The sequence below is a fragment of the Procambarus clarkii genome, chromosome 12 (genome assembly GCF_040958095.1).
Source record: "Procambarus clarkii isolate CNS0578487 chromosome 12, FALCON_Pclarkii_2.0, whole genome shotgun sequence".
Lineage (NCBI taxonomy): Eukaryota > Metazoa > Arthropoda > Malacostraca > Decapoda > Cambaridae > Procambarus > Procambarus clarkii.
In genome coordinates, this window is record NC_091161.1 from 15,015,522 (window position 1) to 15,031,887 (window position 16,366).

Genomic DNA, 16,366 nt, shown 5'->3' on the forward strand with positions numbered 1-16,366 from the left:
GATGCATGCACCAAGTACATTCACATAAAACGTAGACTTTCCAAGCACTGCTTCCCCTCGCAAGAACCACCAAGCAGCACTCTTGCTAACTACTAAATGACACACTAGTTCACTACTGGTCACCACCAGGTAGCAGTATTGACACTGCCATAAATTACCCTAACCCAAGCTCGCTACATTCCTTCTTGGCTGGCCCTTGCAGGATGCTGTATAGGCAGGTGACGAAAATAAGGCTTCTACATACATTTTTTGGAAGTCAAAATATACATGAAATGCTGAGAATGTCACAGTGACATGGATGAAAAAACAAACATCTTGTCCCACACATATGAAAATGAAAGTGAACACATTTTGCTCTATTCTTTTTATTATTTATATACAAGAAGGTACCTTGGATTTATGAGAGTACATAGCATTGATGTTTTTACATTCTTGTAAAGCCACTAACATGCATAACATTTTTGGCAGGTCTTTAATCTAACAGATAATTTTAAGTAGGTAATTTCTAGCAAAATTCAGAAATGTTAACGGGTACTTTGTAAGAAAATTTAACGAAGATTAGTAGATGCATTATACTAATAAAATTTGAGGATTATCAACAGGTACATTGTAGCATAATTTGAGGATTATTTCTAGGTATAATGTAGTAAAATGTGTGTTCAATATAAGAACCATGATAAAAGAAGATAGCAATGATTACAGTGGTGAAGTTGAATGGCTTAGGGACATATATTGAGGTAGTGGGGTAGTACAAGATACAGTGCGAGGACCCTTATCAAGTCAAAACTGAGAGAAGATGGGGAAGCAACATTTATAGGGCAAGAAAGGAGGCGAGGTGAGAGGTGGTAATTACTTAAAGTGTAGTTTCAGGATGAAAGCTATACTTGTGGTGTCCCGTCTTGCCAGTACTCTTTGCCGTATAACACTTTGAAACTACAGTACAAACTAAACCAAGTCAAGTGGCCTTCACCACCATCTCACTTAACTTGTTCCAACCATCTATCACTGTTTGCAAAGGAAAGCTTTCAAATATTTTTTTGCCATCTTTGTTTCCTTAGCTTGAATCTGCGTCTTCTTGCTCATGAAGTTGCTGGTTTCAGGAATTCCTTTGTCAGTTTTTGCGATTCCTGATAGTATTTTGTAAGTGGTGATCACATCACCTCTCTTCTATCTATTAGTTTTGGCATGATGAAGTTCTTGTGATGCTAAACTGTGCTTGAAAACATTATAGTTTTATATCGGTGTGCTTTCTGATTGCATTCCAGACAGGGTTGCGTAATCTACAGTGTTTTGCTAGCATTAGAGATGCATTACATTGTTTTAGATGATGGGTAACATTGTTTCAACAGATGGGATTTATGGTTTTAGTAGATAGGTGTTGATGTTAGACATATGAGTAAGACGTAGATGTGTAGTACAGTATTTTCGTAAGCAGCTAGTAAGAGTGTGACATCATAAAACGGTTAAATGACCAGACCACACACTAGAAGGTGAAGGGTTGACGACGTTTCGGTCCGTCCTGGACCATTCTCAATCGACTTGAGAGAATGGTCCAGAACGGACCGAAACGTCGTCGTCCCTTCACCTTCTAGTGTGTGGTCTGGTCATCATACTTTAGCCACGTTATTGCGACTCGTCGCCTGCAAATAAAACGGTTAGTTACTCATTTTTGGATATGTCGAAAAGACATAGACGGAATATTTATAAACATTTCTTGCTAGGTTTTATGGACAGTGATTTCTAAAATTTATGTAAGAAAACCTTAAGTATCCTCCTCTGTATTTTAGATAAAAAACATTTTTGTATTTCATTTCTGTATTTGCATATTGAGGCAGCATTGTAAATTGTTATAGGCTACTTAAGTTAATATTTACAGCAACATGGTAGTGTGTATTGGCGGAATGGTGCTAGCAAGACTCTGTTGGAAGTCCAACCTGATCGCTTCCTTCACGAACAGCTGGCAATGGTCTTCACCATTACAGATTCACCAATATGGATGGACTCGTCAACTACTGCTCAATGTCAGGCTTTGGAGAAGGCAGTTGGAGGCTCACAGGTAACCTCTAGAGTGTCATGTACTCATTTTGGCTAATGTTCTGTCATCTGTTCATTGTCAAAGTTTCTTGGACAAGAATTTGCTCTTTATATGTATGTAATGAAAAAGATCCAGTGAGGTACTGTACTCGCTTTTTTATCTTTCGTTTGCACTGTACTTGTGAAACATTGTAAATGATTGTTAATTTCATGGTGCTTATCATCTCCAACCAGCACTTTCATTGTTTGGACTTTGGCTTGATTTCCAAGTATCTTGGTTAACTTTAATCCATGCTCCCATGTACTGCAGTCATTACCGTTCACCTGAACATCTACAATCTCATGACCAAAATTCCCAGAATCTGAAAAATATTTTAAAATCTGAATTAACAAATAGGTTTCTATTGTGACCACCCCACAGGACAAGAGATCAGAGATCAGATGAATAGGTCAGTGTTTGGTCTCTCAGAGTTGGATCTATGTGGTACTCGACATCCGAGTGTCATTTTCAGGAGAGACTGTTTTCTTGGCTTAAACTACTCTTGTTGGTTTTCTTAAGAAATGCCCAGCTCTCCTTCCAAGGACAAGGCCATATTCCAACCTGGCAAGTGTAACCTCAGCCTCGACTTACAAGGTCTCTTCAGGGTGTCTCCACTTAGCTGTCAATGAGGGTCTCTTCAGGTCGTCTCCTCCTGGATGTTATTGGGAGTGGCTTCAGGTCATCCCCACCTGGCTATTAATAGCGGGGTCTTATCAGGTTGTGTCCACATAGCTGTTAATGGGGCTTCTTCATGGCATCTCCAGCTTGCTGTTAATGGGGTCTCTTTAGACTGTCTCCTCCTGACTGTTAATTGTAGTCCCTTAAGGCCCTGTTATTCAACCTGTGGTCCGCAGAAATTTCTAGCGGTCCACAAAAAATTTCGCCTGAATAATGTAGCCGCTACATGATTCGGGCGCTACATTGTTGCGGGGGCGAGCGCGGTGCTGCACACAACATTGAAGCGCCCGAGAGTATGGATTCAAACCACCACCACCACCATCTTTCTGTAGTAGTAAGGTAGTTGTCAAGAGGAAAGGTTCTTGCATGCCTTTTTCAAACTGAGGGAAGAAGTAAATCAGTTTCTGTGACAGCAGAAAGCTGACCTAGCAGAACCTTTGTTGAATGAGGAATGGATGGCTAAACTTGCTTATTTGGCAGACATATTTAGCCTTTTTAACAAACTTAATATTTCTCTTCAGGGGCAGGCGATGAGTCACAATAACGTGGCTGAAGTATGTTGACCAGACCACACACTAGAAATTGAAGGGACGACGACGTTTCGGTCCGTCCTGGACCATTCTCAAGTCGATTGAGAATGGTCGACTTGAGAATGGTCCAGGACGGACCGAAACGTCGTCGTCCCTTCAATTTCTAGTGTGTGGTCTGGTCAACATATTTCTCTTCAGGGGTTTTGTACAAATATTTTTACACTGAGAAATGAAATGGACGTGTTTAAAAAGAAGCTGCCTCTTTGGCATAATCACATCCTAGAGGAAGATATAGAGATGTTTCCACTTTTGGGAGAATTTTTGATTGCTGCTGATGTCAACCAGAAAGTCATGTTCAACATAAGTCAACATTTAAGAGCAGTAGCTGAAAACTTATGAATATGAGGATCCTTGTAAAGGTAATCTCTGGATTAATAATACCTTCTTGGAAGATATAAAATCATGCACACTTAATCCTCGTGAGAAAGAAAAGCTGATCGAGTTGTCTTTTGATGTCACTTTGGTGTTCAGACGTAAAATGCAATCATTGTCTCAATTTTGAATACCACTCAAAAAAGAATATCCATAACCAAGTTATAAGGCTATCAAATTGTTGGGAATTGTTTTGACTTCCTATTTATGTGAAAAGACCTTTTCACACAAATTGGAAGTCAACTTCACACACTTCCTTGTTCTTCAATAACAGGTTGAAGAACAAGGATATAGAGGACACACCAAAGTTCCAATCTGATGTTAATAAAGTCTTTCAATGGGTCACAGAAAATTACATGATATTTAATGAGAATAAGCTCTAATTACTGCTCTATGGAAAAAGGAAAATATCAAAGCAGAAATCACATATGAGCCAAAGCCAGAGCTCAACCCCCGCAAGCACAACTAGGTAAGTATATAAAACACAGTCAAAGCACACTATTGAAAGAAAAAATGTTGTAAAAGATTTAGGAGTAATCATGTCGGAAGACCCTACTTTTCAAGAACACAACAAAGTTGCTGCCACAACTGCAAGAAAATTGACAGATTTGATAACAAGAACCTTTCAAATAAGAGATGCCATACCAATGATAATGCATTTTAAGACATTAGTGCTCTCTAGAGTGAAATATTAGTGCACTAACTGCCCCATTCAGAGCTGGAGAAATTGCTGACCTGGAGAGTGTGCAAAGATCTTTTACTGCTAGAATTCACTCGATAAAACATCTAGATTATTGAGACCTAAAAATTTTAAATCTATACTCTCTACAGTGCAGGTGGGAGAGAGATGTAATATTTTACACTTTGAAAATATTAGAAAGGCTGGTTCCAAATCTGCGTGTAGAAATAATACCACATGAGAGCAGATGGCTTGGCTGGATGTGCAAAATAGCCTCACTGAAAAGCAGAAGTGCAATAGGCATGCTGAGAGTGAACTCGATCAACATCAAAGACCCAAGACGTTTCAGCACTCTTCCCCTACATATTCGGGAATAACTAGCCGACCTCTTTCAGTGTTCAAAAGAGAACTCGACAAACACCTTCAAAGGATACCTGATCAACCAGGCCTGGTCAGAGACTGGGCTGCAGGGACATTGAGCCTTGAAATTGTCAACAGGTGGTTCACTGATGCAAGCCAACTGGTTAGCTCCACACTGATCATGTCTCACCCGGCCCTTAAGTCATAAATCCTACTGCAGACCACAAACAGAATCTGGTCCACATAGTTGAGGGCATGAGATAGTAGATCTTCTTGAACCAAGAGGTAGAATCGTAAGGAAAGTAGAGCACCTCACTTCCCCCAGTGTGCTCAGCCTCTTGATTTGGGTGCCTTCCACTGCCTTGGTTTTGTAGGGCGATGCCCACTTTCCCAGTGTGTCTTTCGGGACCCTCTGACGCGTCTCCGAGGAGGAACCTCGTTCTTCGCAACTGGGCGCCTTTCATTTGTGTGTGGTACTGTTTAATATGCTCCAGGAATGTTTGATGTTTCTCAAGGCTTGGGTGCTCTATTTTCTTTTATGGGTCGCTGCGGGTCCCCAGCTGTGTGTTTCAAGGTCCTGTATTTCGTTTAATTTACCTTTAATTGATTTGGTAGGGTTCGACTCTCCAAGTCTGGTCAAGGGGCAAGCTTATCTGGTGATAACTTGGTCAGTAAGGATGTTGCTCGTAGTGGCCTACATGCCATATATCTGTTACATATCTGCTGATCTGGCAATTCCTGTAGCAACTTGTCCAATTTTCTCTTGAAATTTAAACATTTTTTGGTTGTGTAGGGATGAGGCCTTGACATACAGAGCTTTTTACTGTCTCAAAAACAGTAAACAAACATCTTGTCAAACGTTGCATCAAACATCAAACAAACGTTGCTGTAACTGAAACTAGATTCTGTTTGGTTTACTTTTGTGGCCTGTTGGTTTGGAAATTGAATGTTCGTTTCACCACTCTGTTACTTTTTTGGACTTCATTTTATGGACTAACACAATGGACTTATTAATCAAAAGTCTTTGCAAAGTCTGTGTATACAACATCTGTATTATGATATGCTGCTATTGCTTCTGTGATTTTTGTCATAGTGGTTAAGTAATTGCAAAAGGCAGAACTTTCCAGTTCTAAATCTATAGCTGGAAAATGGTGGGTAAAAGGTGAGCAAGGCGTAACAGGTAAGGCAAGAAATAAGAAAGTCGACAGTAAGACGTCTAACCAAATCTGTCCAGTGGGAAGAAACTGTAAGCAGGGATCCAAATCTTAAGATGAAGTCGTGTCAGTGACAAGAAAGGTAGTAAAATCTTGGTTGATAATGATTCTTAGGTGAGATATGTTTACAAGGCCATCAGAGGGATCTGCTTGGAAAGGAATGTTTCATTATTTTCAACACTCCCACTTAAGCAGCTTCTTATTGAAGTCTGTATCATATCACAGTGAGATTAGAAATATATTTTTTAAAATTATCTGGTGGGGTTCTTCATTAAGAAAGCAGGAAGTTCCGTTTCCAGCTGGAGGGTAGAAGACGTATACAACTTCCGCTTGCTGCTGGTTCTTCTATTTCTGTGTCCCACCTGAAAAAAGTTCCTGCCATACTATCTTAGCTTTTGGAAGAAGTATTAAGCTACTTGTAAAACTTTCCTTGCATAAGACCATTATTTTACCTTCAGTAATGTTCCTCCTCCATTAATGCTTTGGTCATTGAGGGAAGAGCATCTGAGCCTCACCACCAAGTACACAACACTACTAATTTGTGAGATAAATGTAATACAGTAAGTAATTAATCATTTCTCTTTCAGAAACTTGCCGACATTACTGGGTCACGTGCATACGAGAGGTTTACAGGGTCCCAGATTGCCAAGGTTTACAAGAATCGCAAAGAGGCCTACAATAACACTGAAGTAAGGTTATCTTGAGTGCAGCACTGATATGCTGACAATGTTATTACAAAAATATTATTTACATTCCAGTTTGACTCATTATCATCCTTATTGAGATATTTTTTCCTTACCTGTTGCTAAACATTGATTGCTTCAACCACTAAATACAACACATGCAATACAGTAATATATTTGTTTAATTTTTAAGTCAAAACAACTTACTTTGGCTTGACTAACAATTGTGATTTATTTCAGAGGATTTCACTAGTGAGCAGTTTTGCTGCTTCCCTGTTTTTGGGTAGTTATGCTTCAATTGACTTTGCTGATGGTTCAGGCATGAATTTACTCGATATCAACACGAAGACTTGGTCACAACCCTGTCTGGATGTAAGTATATATATGTATATACCTGTACTGTGTATTATATGTACAGTATATAAACATGTACTGTATATTTTTCTCAGTCTCTCTTTGGAGAATGTTAGTTTACTCCAGAAAATTCATGAGTTTGCATTACCAATTATCCCATATAAGTTTGTATTATGTATTCACTGATACCCAATACCCTGTATACATTTGTACCGAATATAGTGGGACCTTCAGAATATGGATCATATCATCCCAAACATGATTCTGATAAAGGAATAATCTGGGTTTCTAAATATTTGGCCATTTTTCTAATTTAAATGCACAAATTAACTTGGATGTATATTTGTATTAATAAAAATTAAGCACTGAATGTAATGAAATGCACTTGTCTGGTGGGCCTCTCAATGTCTTGATGAGCTGAAGTACTGTGTAGCCGAACCTTAGGAATTCGGACCATGTCTCTTGAGACCATCCTTGATCTGCATGGTGTCGTGACCAGAGTCTGGCTTACTCTAAGGCGAGGGGAGTCTGAGGATTAGAAATCTACTCCAAAAACCAAGAAAAACCCACCATTAAAGGTTAGGTGGGACAAACCCCCGAGACTGCTTGACGTTAGTAAACAAGTTAAGTATCACTGATCACGCTGCCATCAGATGATGGCTGAAGTCACCCAGAGTCCCATATACACACACACACACACCCCTCCTCATTAAAAAGGTGGGGTCCAAGAGCTAATAGCGTGATTCTGCAGACACAAATAGTAGATACATTTAATTTACACGGGGCCAAAACACAACTCCAAAACTTCCATAGGAAATTAAGTGATGATGGCAGAGATGGGTAGCTTCTGAGAGGCCCACCAGAAAAGTGTTTCATTACCTTCAGTGCTTAATTCCTGCTAGGTCCTTCTCAGTAGCTCACCAAGCTTAATTCCAGTGTTGCCCCGGCAAAAAGTGACGGTTTTCCAGGAGGGAAAAGAAAAGGCATGTGCATTAATTAACCCTTTAATGTCTTTGTGACCCTTACAGTTGTCATTTGCTCAAAACGGCAGAACATTCCGATGATAACTAGTTGGCATTTCCAATGTCATGTTGGCTAACTTTAACTCGCCTTTTTGTTGTTTTATTTTGCATTTACTGCATTTTTTAAATACTGTATCATAAAGTGCAACTCTTTAGCTTGAAAATTATACCAAATTGAACTCTTTGGCATGCATAGTAATTGTGCAGTTAGTGTTAGAAGTAAAGTACAGTATTGCCAAGCGAATTTGCGCTTGGCCCAAGACGCTGGTAGTGCCTAAAATTGGTAAGGGCCCCTTTCCCATTTTATAAACAGCTATAAACCCCCTTCCAGAGGTCATAGTTGTCAGTTCATATGCTGATGCGGTCAATGTCACTTGACTGGTGTAGTGGTTCCCGGGTCGCCTTTTTTGTCTTATGCGCTCCACTGTTCAGCCAAGTGATTTTGGTGTTTTTTGCCCTTTGTGGTTTTTCTGGTTCACTGCAGTGTAGCATGAGTCTGGCATATAGAATGCTGGGGGCTGCACCTGCTGAGTGTTGCCTTCCCTGTGTGAATGTAAGAGGGTTGCTCCTTTAATGGTTCTCCTCGGCTGTGGTGGCCCTTGCCCAGGGTGAGTCGGGTCTTGTGGCTTCTCCGTCTTAACCCCTGAGCTGCATGCCTATTATTCCCTAACAACCCTGTGGTACGTGGGAAGAAACCAATGTTGAATGTAATGAAAGGCCAATTTCTGGGTGAGCCACAGTGTCTCCCTAAAGCTATTCACTAAGATGGTTCCCGCCTACTGGGTCGCATTAGCTGTGGAGTTGTATAGGCCTACTGGAGGTCGGAGCCAGAACCTGGACCCCATCCTTCCCCCATCATAGAGGCACGAGGAGCAGTGGCAAATTGTCACATCACCAGGAAAGGCAAGAAATTACCACCTCGCCGGGAAAGGCAACCAGAAAGTTAGCGATTCAAAAAAAAGATAACCACTAGTGGGTTCAAGAGAGGCCAAAGTTTTGAAACCCATCTAATAAACTCCCCCAATTATGTAACTGAACAATTGAATTATCTTGACACAAGCTTGATGTCATTTGCCCCATCTTCCTCACTTGTTTGGCAGAAAGGGGGGAGGGGGGGGGGCGGAGGGGTTAGGAAACAGTGCTTCTCCTGTTTCCAATTCAGTTGGTGTCTGCTCCATTTCCTGTTCGTTTTGTCCTCTCCAATACAGTACTTTGATGAAACTGGCTGTACATGAAATGACAGACTTATGGAACACAAAAGAAGTGTCAAGTTTGCAGACAAACAATGCTCTCTTCTATTGTGTTAGGAGCTCTAATCATCCTATAGATTGGCCTCTTCTAAAATAATCTATCCTGCCTCTACTCTTCACAGGCGCTGTCTTGTCAAATCGGCTGTGATACACAACGTGCGCAACGTGAACCTTGGTCCTGGCTTTGTTGCTGTTGGCCCTTCACATTCACAGTACATACTTAAATGCTGCAGCCTTCTTAACAAACATGATCTGACTTAAGCCTACCCCATTTTTCTTAACTTCATCTAATTCTTGCTTTCATCCTATTCTTTCATTCATCCCATTCTTACATTCATTCCATTCTTACATTCATTCATCCTATTCTAACCTTTCATCCTATTCTTATCTTTCACCTTACTCCTACCGTCTTCTCTTACCTGCTCCTCGCCTCACTCTTTCCAGATTTATTTTTGCTGCCTGGAACTTTTTGTTCTGAGTAGCTGAATTTAAAACAACAACGATACTGTCGCCCCCTAGAGGTATAGAAAGTAAACTTGTTCAAAATGTGAGAACTATGCGAGTACAGTTCAGAATATGACTATGGGTATACTTCAGTGAACAGTGACATGATATGCACAGATTATCATGCTGCAGGAGGGACAGTATTGTGTTTACAAAGCAGAAGAATGATATAGTGTACTGTTTGCCATTTCAGGCTTGTGCTCCAGGACTGGCAGAAAAATTAGGGAAACCTGTTCCTGCTTCCGAGAAGCTAGGCACAATATCTTCATATTTTGTCGACCGGTACAGTTTCAATCCTGACTGTGCTGTGATAGCATTCACTGGGGACAATCCTTCCTCGCTAGCTGGTGAGAATTCACTAATTTTGAATTTTGAAACTTATATTTTTATTGTTGCTACAGCATTTTTGTTTTTGCTGTTTACTTCTGCTCTGATGTTGAAAAGTAGGATAATATAATTAAAGGGAATAGTATTTTAAGATTTTATATTTACTGGAATATAAGGCAGACCTTTCTGAGCAGAGCTGCCTCAGTTGCTCCTGGAGGCAGGTTAAGGACCACTTCATGCAAGACAAAAGAGCAGTAACACACCGCTCAAGACGCCATTTTATTGTAGCAACAATAAAAGGGAGCTGGTCGGCCGAGCGGACAGCACACTGGACTTGTGATCCTGTGGTCCTGGGTTCGATCCCGGGCGCCGGCGAGAAACAATGGGCAGAGTTTCTTTCACCCTATGCCCCTGTTACCTAGCAGTAAAATAGGTACCTGGGAGTTAGTCAGCTGTCACGGCCTGCTTCCTGGGGGTGGAGGTCTGGCCGAGGACCGGGTCGCGGGGGCATTAAAGCCCCGAAATCATCTCAAGATAACCTCAAGATAACGCCTTGCAAGTGATCATTGTGATCACAAGGACAGCTAATTATCACATTGTAACCTACCAGTTATACACTGTAACCTACCAGTTATACACTGTGCGCTACACTAACAGCCACCAGGTAGTAACACTAGCTATCACAACAAAAATCTAAGGAATCGGCAACCCTTCCTTTTAGCGTTTGCTTTATAGCATGGTGTCGTTGTCGGTATTTTATTATACAATATTATTCATAATTCATAAGATGGAGTTATCTTGAGTTATCTTGAGATGATTTCGGGGCTTTAGTGTCCCTGCGGTCCGGTCCTCAACCAGGCCTCCACCCCCAGGAAGCAGCCCGTGGCAGCTGACTAACACCCAGGTACCTATTTTACTGCTAGGTAACAGGGGCATAGGGTGAAAGAAACTCTGTCCATTGTTTCTCGCCGGCGCCTGGGATCGAACCCAGGACCACAGGATCACAAGTCCAGCGTGCTGTCCGCTCGGCCGACCGGCTCCCTAGTGGCATTTTTATTTTTAAAAATTCTCATGATGATGTTTGCATTATTTGATAGGCAGAGGGACTAGGAATATTTCTCATCACCTACAACAATCAAAATGCAGCTACTAATGTGTAACAGAGAATATAATAACATTTAATTGCGAGGTATTTTTTCATAACCGGTATCTTCCTCCTAAGGAGAGCCTACCGACCCATAAATGGACTAACAACTGAGCTAGAAACCACACTCCTGGAAGAGTTTTCTTAGTCAGAATGATATATTTTTATCTGGGCAAGGTCTCTCATTTAGAAACATCTACTTTGTCCATCAGTCTACCTATGCTGAAAGTAAGTAAGTAATTATCAAAAGAAGGCACCAAACCGGGAAGGCTATGTAACCTGTGCTGCAAACGGTAGCTTAAACTTTCTAGAACATTGTCAGTTGTAAACTTCAGATGACCATAGTATATATTGTAACTTTAGATATAATTTGTCAAACTTTTTTTTTTATATTCATGCTCATTTTGCAGCAATATAACTTTGTTATTGATTATTATGACAAAAATAGCTCTGTATGTTCAGTCAAATTTATCCTCAATCCAGTGTGTCTCATCACTAGTCAATTGTTACTTTATTTATTGAATTTGTAAGTTTTTCTTCCGTGGAGTAACTTAGCTTTATGAGTAAGTGTTAATGAAGCTCACGCTAAGTGTGTGTGTATGTGTGTGGTGATGCATTGCAGGTATGTGTGTAGGTTCTGGGGATGTGGCCGTCAGCCTGGGCACCAGCGATACACTGTTTCTCTGGTTGGACTCGCCCACACCTCAGCTAGAAGGACATGTGCTGGTCAACCCTGTGGACAGTGAGGCCTATATGGCTCTCCTCTGGTTAGTTTCCTTAATGGTGTTTTTATTATGTGGTAGATAGGGTAGCTGGTGGTGTTTGGGTCTTTCTCTGCCCCTTCCATTCTCTTTTTCCCCCCCTCTCTCTCCTCCTCTCTTTCCCTCTTCCCCCTCTTCCCCTCTCCCTCTCACTTTCTCAATTCTCTCTTCTCTCTCTCCCCCCCTCCTCTTATTTTTTGTAATGTTGTTTACACTAAAATCCTTGTCAGTGATTCAGGTTTATAAGTGAGTGGGTTTTCTCTCCTACCATTTTTGTGGTTTGGAACTATGTTTACCTTTTTCTATGGGGGAGCCCCTTCGGCTCCTTGGAGCTATCGGACTGATATATGCTATATTAGTATGGGGCTTCAGTCAATGGAGTTCTGCCTACCGGGGACCTTGAGCCAGAACCTGGCCCCCTTAGAGAAGCGCAGGGAGCAATGGTCTAAGGAAACCTCCCTTGTATTTGGGAGTATTCCATGTCTGCCATCGACCGGGGTTAGGCACCCAGAAAGGTTGGCATTCCAAAACAAACCCCACTTGGTAGGAAATTGCAAACGCAAGATCGAACAGGGAACCAGAATTCCCCCTAAATAAACAAGGAAACAAGCAAATGTCATCCACAGCCACTGTGTCAATTGTCCACGCTGATCTTTTCCCCCCTCCCTCAACCTCCCTGGCTCAACCACTTGGGCTGGACGGTAGAACGACGGTCTCGCTTCATGAAGGTCGGTGTTTAATCCCTGACCGTCCAAGTGGTTGGGCACCATTCCTTCCCCCTTCTCCCCATCCCATCCAAAATCCTTGTCCTGACCCCTTCCAAGTGTCTCAATTCCTCCGGGGTTCAAGGACTGGTGTTTTGTGGTGGGGACGGCATGCTTCCCATTTTCGTTGCCTTCTGTTTGGCCGGCATCTAGCACCTCGCATTTTCATGCATCTTACCTGGTTCGTGGTAGTCCGTCTACGTCTGCTAGGTGTTCGTGTGTTGGCCTACCTCGATGATTAGTTGGTGTGAACTCCCAGCCAGTCTGCTTGTACTCACCTAGTTACTGCTAGGCGAGTACAAGCAGTGAGTACTCACTGCTTGTCTGCTCGCCAGAGGGGTGGTTCTTTCCCTCCCCTGTGTTTTTTTTTTTGCCAGCACAGTAACACCGCCTAATTTATCTGTCATATCTCCAAATTCAGTAGCCCCTTGCGAATATGACTTCATCTAATACATTTTCTTCAAGTTGTGTCTCAGTTAGTGCAACAACATTTGACATCTTAATCGTTTAGCTCCAGTATTTTTTATCTCGCTTCATCTGTGTTAATTCTACATATGCAGTTTTCAGGAACATGTTTCGTCTTCCTGTGTCCTTTACTTCCCCTTTCCTCTAATCATTTTGCTTGTTTGTTTTCATGTACCATTTCATAATCCCTATCATCTTGCAGAAAAAAATAAAAATCAAGGTTTAGTTTTAGCTTTTTTCAGTCTTCCTTTGAGAGGTCTCGTCTTGCTTCCCATCCTCATCGTTCTATAATTTCCTGGCATACCTAAACACTTCCACTGTTTGTTTCACTCCATTAAATGTCACTCTTAAGGGGTGACTATTGTCTTTTATCATGTATGTGTGTGTACTTACCTAAGTGTAGTTACAGGATGAGAGCTACGCTCGTGGTGTCCCGTCTTCCCAGCACTCTTTGTCATGTAACGCTTTGAAGCTACTGACAGTCTTGGCCTCCACCACCTTCTCACTTAACTTGTTCCAACCGTCTACCACTCTGTTTACAAAAATGAATTTTTGTATATTTCTCCGGTATCAGGAAGCTGTTCTGACAATATGTGTGTGGTAGGAAGCTGTGCTGACAGTGTGTGTATGACAGAAAGCTGTGATGACAATATGTGTGTGGCAGGAAGATGTGCTGACAGTGTGTGTATAACAGAAAGATGTGCTGACAATATGTGTGTGGCAGGAAGATGTGCTGACAATATGTGTGTGGCAGAAAGATGTGCTGACAATATGTGTGGCAGAAAGATGTGCTGACAATATGTGTGTGGCAGAAAGCTGTGCTGACAATATGTGTGTGGCAGGAAGCTGTGCTGACAATATGTGTGTGGCAGAAAGCTGTGCTGACAATATGTGTGTGGCAGAAAGCTGTGCTGACAATATGTGTGTGGCAGAAAGCTGTGCTGACAATATGTGTGTGGCAGAAAGCTGTGCTGACAATATGTGTGTGGCAGGAAGCTGTGCTGACAATATGTGTGTGGCAGAAAGCTGTGCTGACAATATGTGTGTGGCAGAAAGCTGTGCTGACAATATGTGTGTGGCAGAAAGCTGTGCTGACAATATGTGTATGACAGAAAGCTGTGCTGACAATATGTGTGTGGCAGAAAGCTGTGCTGACAATATGTGTGTGGCAGGAAGTTATGCTGTTTGTCAGCAAATACAAACTTTGAAAGTCACCCAAGATCAAATTATATGCTACAAAACTATAAATATATATCATGTATTTGTTTTTCAGCTTCAAAAATGGATCTCTGACACGCGAAAAAAATTCGAGACGAGTGCGCCGACGGCTCATGGGACCTCTTCAGCCAGTTGCTGGACATGACTCCGCGGGCAATTTTGGAAATATTGGTATTATGTCATTTCTTTTTTTTTAAACTATTGTATTTAAGCAAATCATTTAGGTGAACATTTGTAAAACGCGGAAATGAATTGATGTATTAGTCTAAATGTTACATATATCATATACATGGCTGGTTGATCAGTCCAGCAACCAGGAGGCCTGGTCGACGACCGGGCCACGGGGACACTAAGCCCCGGAAGCACCTCAAGGTAGGTATCCTTGGGGAGTCCCTTGGTGGCTTCCTGTGGCTAGGTCACTGAAATTGCTCCATTCTTCAAAAGTTACATAGGCCACAGGAGTTCGGTTTGGCCTAACCAGAGACCAGAATCTGAACCACCTCAAGTGCAGAGCGCAAATAACATCCTCCATTGTCACTGGGAAAGCATCCGGAAAGTCTGCGAAGCTTTACAGACAACTGCTGGGTTCAAAAGAAGTGAATCCTTGAAACTGCCAAACATCTCGTCTAACAATTTAAACAAGCAAGATAATTCACTCAAAACTAACTCGAACTTGTTAATATCAATTACCGGTACTAGGTGGCCCTAAGCTCACTCCTCTGCCAACTTGCCAGCCAGTTATATCACTAATGCTTCTGTCCAAAATGCTGTGTGTATTGGTGGCTTTAGGCATAGTATATACTGCTCTATCTAGAAATCCAACATTCTTCTTGTAACTCATTTTGTATGTACTTTCTCTAAATAAACTTTATTATTACTGTATTATTATTATTATTATTATTATACAGAGTTATCACACTAACATGATTGCATCAATGAGAAAGAGACCAGAATGCATGTGTTGGGAAGTATGAGGAAGCCGTAATAAGGATTCGAACCGGTGGAAACATCCACCGCATTGGTTCGAACCCTCATAAAGGCTCCTACGAATTTTCGCATTGATACAGTCACATTAGTGTGATAACTCTGTGTATTGAAAGAGAGCTTCAGAGGTAGAACATTCCTAGATGACAGAGCCAGAGTTCATAGGGGATTGTGTGAAAATTCTGTTCTGGCTTCAGAAATATAGGCTGTTCTTCTATTTTGAGGTTATCTTGAGATGATTTCGGGGCTTTTTAGTGTCCCCGCGGCCCGGTCCTCGACCAGGCCTCCACCCCCAGGAAGCAGCCCGTGATAGCTGACTAACACCCAGGTACCTATTTTACTGCTAGGTAACAGGGGCATAGGGTGAAAGAAACTCTGCCCATTGTTTCTCGCCGGCGCCTGGGATCGAACCCAGGACCACAGGATCACAAGTCCAGCGTGCTGTCCGCTCGGCCGACCGGCTCCCTAGTATACATGCTATGAATCAGTCATGAATGTGTTGCTCTCTTGATGAGCAGAAATGATAAGAGTCTCCCCCTCTTATTCTTTTTCATCGTGAATGGATTGTGTCTTAGTCAACAGCACAGCTTCTCATTTCAGTATCTGATTTACTTCTGATCATTCTCTCATGATGATAAAAGATGGACTAATGTTTCTGCAGTTTTCCTGGTGGATTTTATCTGCTGAAATCAATAAATTACTTATGGTTAGGCTTCTTAATTTCAAACTTGATTTCCCAGCCGTAGTTTACCTACAGAATTTTTGTGTAATATAACAAATATTTTCCATTTGATGCTAATACACTGATATTGGTGAAGTATAGCAGTACTGTAGTAGATTACTATTAATGGTAAAATATGAAACTGTACGAATGTACAGGATGTACAGGATGTATGAAACAAGAATGTAACAACTCTTGTATA

The 16,366-nt window shown here is 41.5% G+C and overlaps 1 protein-coding gene across 1 annotated transcript in view; it reads left to right on the forward strand.

Annotated features, from left to right (window-relative positions):
- The window catches only part of LOC123772856 (xylulose kinase), a 36,047-nt gene that overhangs the window by 7,816 nt on the left and 11,865 nt on the right, over window positions 1–16,366 (forward strand). The window contains 8 exon segments of the mRNA XM_069323322.1: window positions 1,877–2,056; window positions 6,555–6,656; window positions 6,891–7,022; window positions 9,974–10,127; window positions 11,874–12,018; window positions 14,515–14,542; window positions 14,544–14,607; window positions 14,610–14,637. Coding sequence (XP_069179423.1) covers window positions 1,877–2,056; window positions 6,555–6,656; window positions 6,891–7,022; window positions 9,974–10,127; window positions 11,874–12,018; window positions 14,515–14,542; window positions 14,544–14,607; window positions 14,610–14,637 — 833 coding nt within the window.